Here is a 10,035-nt window from a genome sequence, read left to right as displayed (position 1 = left end):
TCATCTAAGTTCTGAATTAGTATAATCACTGACAAATATTTTTCCAGATATGATCATTCTGAAAGCAGATCGGAACCAGCTGTAAAAGAAAGCATAGATAAAGGGATTGAGCATTGAGTTTAACATTGCCAGCCAGAAAAGACTTTCAAACAAAGGCAGTGGCACTGCCAGAAGACTTAGAAGTTGGAAATAAAAACACATAAAGAGGGGGGTCCAACAGATGAGAAAAACCCCCATAACTATAGCCAGAGTTTTGGTGGCCTTCCTCTCACTCTTACTGACCGTCGCTCCAGACTTCCTGGTTGTGTTCTGGATGCTGCGTGCCTGTTTCTGTGCCACAAGGAAAATCTTCACATAGATACAGACCATGATGATCATTGGTAGGTAAAAGGAGAAAACAGGTCCTGAAATATTTGCAATTAAACCATCAATATTGCACTTTTCTCCACATTGCCCAAGGTTTATCCCAGCAATTATAAGGCCAATGGCAACTAGAACAGAAACACTCCAGATGACCAGGATCATGATCACAACCACATTACGAGTGATTGTAGTTCTGTATCTCAGAGGATGACACACTACAAAATATCTGTCAATGGAAATACAGCAGAGATTCAAAATAGAAGCTGTGATGAGAGCGACATCAAAGATTTCCCGCACGTTACAAAAAACATTGTGTTGATACAAACAAGAACTTATTGTAAATTCAATGCTGAGAGGAAAAGCTACAACACCAACCAGCAGATCAGTCACAGCCAGAGACAGAATAAGATAGTTAGTAGGAGTGTGGAGCTGTTTGAAGTAAATGATGGAGATTATTATCAGGAGGTTCCCACATACTGTGATAACAGATAATGAGCCAAGGAGAAGATTGAATAAAACACACATTGTGGAGGAGGTTCTTGTTACTACAGAGAAATGATCCACTTGATAACAGGGATGTATGACATTGACATGAGTGTGGTTGAAAAAGACCTCTGCTGCCATGCTTCTGAGTTCCTGCAAACCAGTTTTCTGTTAGTGACATGAAACATTGATAACACAAGAAATTCATTAAATAACAATCTGAATGTGACAAAGAATTTAATATTTTCTTACCTAAAATACTCACACTTTGTGCGTCATTGTGTAATTCTGTTCTTGAGTAACTTGTCACTGTGAAGTCTTGATTTTTATTAATGTTTATCTGAAGACCATATTACAAATATATCTTTGTTGTCCAATCAAAAGTGGAACTATAGTTTGACAAAAGTAGGTGTCAAGGTAACAAGTATGGAAGCCCTGAGAGGCACGTGAGGAAAAAAACATACAGGTGGTTTGACACTGACTCTCCTCTATTCATAGTTTAAGAAAAGTTTTTTCAAAGTTGTTTAAGTTTTTAATCAGACAATTTAATTTATGAAAATTAAACAGATAAAAAAATATATATATATTATTCATTCTAAATTTAATTGGTGTCTCCATGCCTGCAACAGTCACAACGTTCTCAATGTTGTCAAAAATGTGCACTGGGGTTAACTGATGAATTAAATTCAAAGGTCAAGGTCAACGTGTTTTCACACTAATGCAATGTCTCAGAAACACACTGAGGGATTTTCTTCAAAGATGGTAAAAATCTTTACCTGTAATGAACGATTAAATTGTAGCCACTTTTGATGGTTTAAGGTCAAAGGTCATAGTGTCTTTGTAAAAAAAAAAAAAAAATGTTGATTATCATGATTATAATAATAATAATGACTGTAGAATCAAACGATTGACACAACCAGAACACACAGATTTCAGAAGAACTTTCACACCAGTGTCTAAGAGGTGACATGACAGAATGGTGACATTCTGTACCAGTTAGGTGAAAGGTCCATTTTAATGTGGCATCATAATGTTCCTGGTCGACAGGTTCACTTTGTGTTCACACCAAATACAAATTTGCACATTCGCGCGAACAGTTTCCATTCAAAGTCTATGCAAACGTGCGAATGACGCAAATTTTCAATGAGGCGAATGCGCAAATTCACAAGGCGAAATTTCGCCCTTTGCGCAAGTTGAAAATATTCAACAAAAAATTTGCGTCAAGACAGCCAATCAGCGCTCACGTTCAGATGTATCAACGCGAAAAGTTTGTTGATTCTTGCGCTGTTTCACGCCAACTCCGGAGGTGCCGTAGAAGTTGTCGGAAAGCCGATTCTTGCGTCAACTGCACTTTGGTCTGTTGGCGACACCCTGTGGCGGTGTTTTGAAACGGACATTATTTGATAACCGCACATACATCGGGCACAAAAAAAGCCTTCCAGCGGGAGATGGCGGACCGTTTCGGGGTGAGTCAGTCGACCCTCAGCCGGGTCATGCCCTGGGTGATGGACCGGATCATCCGCCGCTCCAGCAGGTACATTAAATTCCCTTATGGTGCGGTTGAACAGGTCAATATCAAAGTGCAATTTGCAGCAATAGCCGGATTCTCTACGTAATCGCAGCCATTGACTGCACTCATGTTGCCATAAAAGCGCCGTCCAATGAGGAACATGCTTACATTCATCGTAAGGGTTTCCACTCCATCAATGTGCAGATCATCGATGTGCAGAGGCTGGAGGGATGGACGTTGATCCTGGCCGGGCAGCCGTCCTCGCACACCAGAATTTCATTTCCACAATGTGAATGGGTAAGAAGCGAGTACACAATTCATGAAGCCGGATGAATTTATTTTGTCGACGAAACGTTCCAGAACATTTATCAGGCGATCGAACCTCTCATTGATCCCCGTTATTCCCCTAATAATGTCTTCCTGTGACAGCAGGACCACCTGAGTGAGGATCCTCCCACTGGATCCGTGTGGGCCAGAAGATGCGCCGCTGGGTCGGCCTGATGTTTGTGCTGGGGCCCGGGGACGGAATGCCACTGGTCCTGACAGATGATTCTGAGCCGGTGGACAGGCTGGCACGGGAGCCGGCAGGGGTGCGACCCGTAGCGGCATGGCTGATGAATCCATTTCTATTAAACATGTTAGTTTACTTAAATGGCTGATTCTGTGTATTTGTTGCATTTACGTCTGTGGCAAAGCATGTCGAAATGTTGTGTATGAAAAGGAGTTGCCACTTACCCTCCAGGCTCTGAATGACAGCATGGGTGGCAGCGACAATCCCCCCCCACACACACACACAGAGGTGCTGCCCATGACTGCCACCACCTGCTGCTCAAATTCTGTCAGGTGCCCCTCTCCCTGACCCCCACCTGTCTGGCCGGCAGCTTTACGCCGCTTGACCTCCACCTTGAAGTCCATTGATTATTGTAGTTGTTGCATTTAGTGATTGCGCAGTGTTGAATTTAGTCATACTTTTGGCTTGCATTGTTTAGGAAGTTAGAATTGCAGACATGCATTAGAAATAGAGATAGGAAATCTTTCAGAGTACTAGCAGCGGTGCAAGCTTATGACGTAGTGATGCTTGCGAAGGTTTCGTGAGGAAAACTGTGCTTTGTATCACTTTGTTCATTCAGTAAAGGACAGAACGAACACTTTTCTACCATCACCATAAAACTTGAAACAGATGTAGCGACTCGTTCATTCTCCGTCATTAGAAGCAGTGAAGATGTATGAACGTGATGATAAACAACATTGGTGATGAGAAGGGAACTTTAGCCAATAACAGGTCCGATCACTTTTTTTAACTTTTTCTCTGCGGGGGTGCATTGCTCTGAACCCACCGCATTCACCCTCTCGCACTTCTTATCCAACGTTTCTTGTTTATCCTGACACCACTGGACAGGCTGCCAAACAAAATCTACTGTCTCTCTTCCACCTCCCCAACAAGTTCACACGCCGTGAACCTCTTTTTCTTCAACATTATTTTGCGAGCGCCGACAGCGGAGACCCTCTTTAAATAAATTTGCGTATTTAGAGGTGGGCGTAACGGGGGCGAGCCCAGTCGCTCCGACATCTGCGCTCAATTCCATGCTGATAGGGATGTATCAAGGAAACGAGCATGGATTCCGGCACGTGCACATATTGATACATCCAGATTTTTTTGTGCCTACGCATCTTTCACAATTCTTGCGACCGCAGATTTTTATTATGAGATCCACGTAAGTATTGATACATGAGGCCCCAGATGCCTGAGCCACCTCATCTGACTCCTCTTGGTGTGAAGGAGCAGCGCTTCTACTCTGAGCTCAACCCGGATGGTGGAGCTTCTCACACAATCTCTCAGGGAGATCTAACCTTGGGAGGAAAATCATTTCCACCGCTTGTACCCACAATCTCGTCCTTTCCAAAGATCATGACCGTAGGTGAGGGTAGGAACTTTGCTCAACCGGTTAATTGAGAGCTTTGCCTTTAAGCTCAGCTCCCTCTTCACCACAACAGACAGATGCAGAGTCTGCACCAAAATGCCTGTCGATCTCAAAATCCATCTTTCCCACACTCCTGAACAAGACCCAGGGGTACTTGAACTCCTCCTCTCTCGTCCTTGATCCGGATATGGCACTCCTGGAGCAGTCCAACCCTCACCAGAAACAAGTCCGACTTACTGCCAGCAATGCGGACAATGCTCTGGCACTGGTCATACAGGGAACCCTTGAATTAGGTGGTCCAATACGCCAGTCTGTTGTCCCAATGGAGGCAAGTGGGAGTGAGGCCTGCAGCCAGACTACAAGGTCGGCACTGATACCCCAAGGGAGGTGGAGAGGGCAGAGGCAGGGGTCAGGAAAACACGGGGGAGGGAAGATAGTACATGCCATTTGCGTCACCAAGGCAGATGGTGTTCTCCTGGAGGATAAACAATGGGGCAGCCGACCTTTGGCAGCAGACAAGGAAGCTGTGGCAGAGGAGCTCACATTCCAGTCCGTCTTCTCTTTCAGTCCAATGCAAATCGTAAAATTATATTTTCTGGTCTTCAACATCACTCTCTTCGCAGGGCGGCCAACTGCTCAGAGATGGGTTCCATGTTGCGGGATTGAGCATTGAGTTTGACAGTGCCAGCCAAATAAGAGCTTCAAACAATGGCAGTGGTACTGTCACAGGATTTAGACGTTGAGAACAAAAACATAGAAAGAAGGGGGTCCAACAGATCAGAAAAACCCCCATAACGATAGCCAGAGTTTTGGTGGCCTTCCTCTCACTCTTACTGACCGTCACTCCAGACTTCCTGGTTGTGTCCTGGATGCTGCGTGCCTGTTTCTGTGCCACAAGGAAAATCTTCACATAGATACAGACCATGATGATCATTGTTCACGGTCCAACTCTGCAAGTATAAAGCCAATGGCAACTAGAACAGAGACACTCCAGATGACCAGGATCATGATCACAACCACATTACGAGTGATTGTAGTTCTGTATCTCAGAGGATAACACACTACATAATATGTGTCAATGGAAATACAGCAGAGATTCAAAATTGAAGCTGTGCTCAGAGCAACATCAGAACCTGCCAGTATTTTACAAGAAACTTGGACTGGTCGCTAGTCCATCGCAGGGCCAACATAGAGAGACGAAAAACCATTCACACCTACGGTCAATTTAGAGAATCCAATCAGCCTAGTCCCCAAATTGCATGTCTTTGGACGGTGGGAGGAAGCCGGAGTACCCGGAGAGAACCCACGCAGGCACGGGGAGAACATGCAAACTCCACACAGAAAGATCCCGCAACCGAGCCGGGACTCAAACCCGGAACCTTCTTGCTGTGAGGCCACAGTGCTAACCACTGCACCACCATGGAGCCATTCTTCACATGTTTCTGGTGAAATATGGTTACTTTCGTAGAACCGTGAGTTGATTTGCTATAATAGCATACTCAGATATGAAACTATTTCCTGACCAAAGTCACTGAAATCTGCAAGTCCACGACCAAATTCAAGTGTCCAATGTCTGACTGAACAGCACTTCAGTGAGAGGACATCAGGGAGTTTTACACTGATGGGCTTTTGTGACCTAACTTCTGGCGATTGTTTTTTTGTTGCTCAATTTCAATATTTTTAACTTGAAAAATATGCTGTGATAAAACCGTCATTTGGCTTTCCAATTTTGTGCATTCAAACCAGTTTCTTGCTTCACCACGTGTCTTTGCATTGACTTTATAATGTAATTTAACAACGTTAATATTTCACTTTGCATGGTATGATTATACAGCTTAAGAGCTTCTAAATGTCATCTTGATAGATGTAAGCGTAAAAGAACTTCCTTCCATTGCATTTCCCATTTTAGAACACCAGATTATTACGACACCTCATGAATGCCATCACAGTGTCTTCTATCCAGTCCTTTTCTTCACCGTCAGAGAGACGTCTCTCCACACAGTACCAGTCACAATTCAAGTGCTTCCCCATTTGACAGTACATCCCCAAAGGTGCCATATTTGTATGAGCCACATACTGTAGACATAGCCCAGTTTCTTATAAGAAATTTGATTCAAAGTCTTCATTCTTCTCATGAGTGGTGCACTAAATCAACCAGGTCAGCTGGAACAAATGAAGAATACTTTTCTCTGTGTCTTCTGTCTCCGTGCAGTATTATCATCTCTAACTGTGTCGTTGTCAGGAAAGCATGTTCATTAGCATTAGAGCAACTGCTCACAATGGATACTCCTGGGAGACATCTAGCGGGCTGTCTACAATATTTCACATAATTGCCTGTGACAAATCCGTAACGGGTAATCATGATAATGAGATTTGATGATGGGCCAAACAGGTAATGGGTTGATATCATGTTATACCACCCCTCTCACCTAAAACAGGAATGCTATCTGCAACAGCCTGATCGTGTGGAATAAATATTAAAAGGACAATCCTCATTTTTGCAACAGTAGTTCAACATTTTTGGGAAGAGCTCACTATAAAAATGCAATCAGACTGAAAACATCATTTTTAATGTACCTAATCTAGCTAATTTGGACAGTGGACTTGAAAGATACCTGACTTTATTCTTGTAATTCCTAATTCCTAAGATATCACAACATATTTAGCTAAACAGCCTGGTTTTATCACTGTGGACTGTAGATGGAAGGAAACAATACATGTCAACATGGTCTTGAGCTGTTAACTTGCTGTGCTCAGTGAAATGTTAAAGCATCCCGATATGCACAAAAAAAACCTCACACTTCTTTTATGTGTTCCTTTCCTGATGAGTAGTTAGCTCTTAAGTAGGCCCAGCACATTGCTGCAATATCTGTTTTAATACGTTCAGATTTATTGTGTCAATGTCTCTATCACATTTCCGACATTTTTATAGTCTGTTTCTGTGCACAAAACAGGAAATCAAGCCAATGCTGAGTCAGCATAATCACCCAGAAATACCTTTCCAGAAACTATCATTCTGAAAGCAGATCGAAACCAGCTGTAAAAGAAAGCATAAATAAATGGATTGAGCATTGAATTGGACAGTGCAAGCCAGTTTAGTGTTTCAATCACATGAAATGGTACTAAAGCTTTGCTAAAAGGCAGAAAGGTAATACAAATAAAGAAGGGAGTCCAGCAAATGAGAAAAACTCCTAAAACAGTGGCCAAAGTTTTAGTGGCTTTCCTCTCAGTTCTACTGACAGTCGATCCAGTCTTTGTTGCATTGTAGATGATGCGTGCTTGCTTCTGTGCAACAAGGAAAATCTTCAGGTAGACACAGAGGATTATGATCACCGGGAGGTAAAAAGACAAAATAAGACCAAGAGTGTTAGCCATGAGAACCTCAATAAAACACATTTCCTCACATTTGCCTTGATTCAATCCGGCAATTATGACTCCAATTCCAATCAGAGCAGAAACCCCCCAACTTGCCATGATCATGATCACAACAACACAGTGATTTATTTTAGAGCTGTAAGTCAAAGGTTGACACACTGCATAATATCTGTCAATGGAGATACAGCAAAGGTTCAGAATAGAACATGTGCTTAATGATATGTCCAAACTTCCTCGTATTTTGCAAAATAAATCTTCATGATACATGCATGAGCTGAGAGAGAACGCCATGCTGAAAGGAAAAACTATCATCCCTACCAGCAGGTCAGCACCAGCCAGAGAGACGATAAGGTAGTTAGTAGGAGTATGGAGCTGTTTGAAGTAAATGATGGACATTAGTACAAGGAGGTTTCCACAAACTGTGACAACAGATAATAAAAATAGGAAAGAATATAATGATAGACATATGAAAGAAGGGGTACTTGTCAGGATGTAACTGAAATGATCTATTTGGTAGCAGGGATGTATGTCAGTCACAACAGCCGTCCCATTGACTTCTCTTTTCATGTTGCAGTTTCCTAGAACTCAAAACAAATCCTATGAAAATTGACATACAGACAATTTTGTGTATAAAATATATAAAGACAAGCAATATACAATGTTAAAAACATGGGCTTTCCATTTGAAAAACAAAAAAATCAAACCTGTTGAACCTTTAAGTCCATCCATGTGCATCTCACACACACTTCTGTGCAGAACCTTGATATTTATCAGCCTGTTTCCCCTTTAGCGCAACACTTATCCTATCAGGATTGTGACAAAACATCCTGTTGGCAAGCAGAAGACACAGGAAAAGGTCACAAAAAAATTAACTTTGTGTGTGTGTGTGTGTGTGTGTGTGTGTGTGTGTGTGTGTGTGTGTGTGTGTGTGCGTGCGTGCGTGCATGCGTGCGTGCATGAGTATGTAACTGGTTTTTGATACCCATTGGAGACTTTTTCTGGAATAAACTGACCTTATTAGGATCAAAGACGGGTCCTGATGCAGTGTAACATAATTTCTGAGTCCCTGGTTGAAGTTAGAGTTAAAGTGTGAATTGAGGTTGGGCGAAGGTTAGGGTTAGGATTACAATTAAAGTTTGGGTTAGGCTGTTCATATGAATGGAAGTCATTCTAATTCCTTCGAGCGCAGAAAGCGGTCCAGTGGGGCCAGTGTTGAACAAAAGAAGGCACATTGCAGTCTTAACAGCGGACACGCAATGCTTGACCTGTCACAAGCGAAGGAAGTCCTGAGTGAGGCCCGCCGAGAACTCCAGACCACCATCACTGGAAAGCTCCTCTGGTACGCCAAAGGTGTGGAAGAATGAACGGAGATGGAAAACCTGGCCAGCCACCTCTGCATCAGTCCCGGCCGAAGCACTCAGGACCTCCACCCAGCCCAAGAGACGATCTCCAACAACCAGGTAGTTGCGCCCTCCATAATCAAAGAAGTTAGCAAACATTGCCTCAAATGGGGTGGATGGCGGCAGAAACAGCAGAGGAGGCGGGGCCACCTGTGACACGGCATTGCGTTTGCAGTCCACGCACCCATGCCTGATGGTGTGGATGTCCTCCAACATTCCAGGCCAGTAGACTATGGCCTGGGCCTGCTGCTCCACAGCTGAGACCCCCCTGGTGGGCCGCATGGTGGTGCCAAAGGACCTAGGGGAAGGGCATAGGGGAACTACAACGCGGTCCCGATAAAGCAGGACACCATCTTGCGAGTAGATAGAGTCACAGTCTGGTAACACACTCGCCAGGGCAGGGTCTCCCACGTCAACCCTGTCTTCATGTTTGATTAAGTACAGCAGGGTCTCCTGCGCAAGAAGGGACCAGGAGATGGCACCGAGCTCCTGAGCATTGCTACTGATGGAAGCTATAAGTCCAGCTCCACGGCGTCAGGCACACACAGTAGTCCCAGTGACAGGCTGTTCTCCGAGCCAGAGGGAGAGGGGGCATAGTTGCTCGTACCGGGCAGGTGCACAATGTCAAAGCGCCATGGGAGAGTGCGCTGTTTGAGTCTAACCAGGCGAGAGCTCAATATCTCATCCAGTGTACGGTCGCTGAAGATCTTCACCAGGGTCTTGTGGTCGGTGACCACAATGAGGTTGTCGCACCCCTGTATGAAGTATCGTGTCTGCTCAAGACCCTAGGCCACAACCAGGGCCTCTCCTTCGATGGCTGCAGAGGGTTACTCTGCCGACAGGAAGCGCGAGCCAGCGGGGGTGATCCTCCAACCTCCCGGGCAACAGTCCGGTATGCCTAAGGTGCAGCTGTAAAGCTGTTGGAGGAGGAAGTATCCAATACCATGCCTGGGCCAGTCAGGGCGGAGACAGGTGCGTTTTT

General features: G+C 44.3%; 2 protein-coding genes across 2 annotated transcripts; both read right to left on the bottom strand.

The window, feature by feature from the left end:
* On the bottom strand, positions 1-987 carry LOC147242258 (trace amine-associated receptor 4-like). Its single transcript, XM_086189532.1, has one exon. The coding sequence runs from the start codon at positions 985-987 to the stop codon at positions 1-3; it is 987 nt and encodes a 328-aa protein (XP_086045658.1).
* A 6,249-nt stretch (positions 988-7,236) lies between these two features.
* LOC147242257 (trace amine-associated receptor 1-like) lies at positions 7,237-8,220 on the bottom strand. The gene has a single exon (XM_086189533.1). It carries the CDS (start codon positions 8,218-8,220, stop codon positions 7,237-7,239), a length of 984 nt encoding a protein of 327 aa, XP_086045659.1.
* Between the last annotated feature and the right edge of the window lie 1,815 nt (positions 8,221-10,035).

The sequence above is a fragment of the Aulostomus chinensis genome, chromosome 20, assembly GCF_037954235.1.
Source record: "Aulostomus chinensis isolate RoL2024-O1b breed Wild chromosome 20, RoL_Achi_v1.0, whole genome shotgun sequence".
In the NCBI taxonomy this organism is placed as follows: Eukaryota; Metazoa; Chordata; class Actinopteri; order Syngnathiformes; family Aulostomidae; genus Aulostomus; species Aulostomus chinensis.
This window is presented reverse-complemented; position numbering and strand designations above follow the sequence as displayed.

Coding starts and splice junctions, on each gene's coding strand:
- LOC147242258 (XM_086189532.1), bottom strand. CDS start 987: ATGGCAGCAGAGGTCTTTTTCAACCACACTCATGTCAATGTCATACAT.
- LOC147242257 (XM_086189533.1), bottom strand. CDS start 8,220: ATGAAAAGAGAAGTCAATGGGACGGCTGTTGTGACTGACATACATCCC.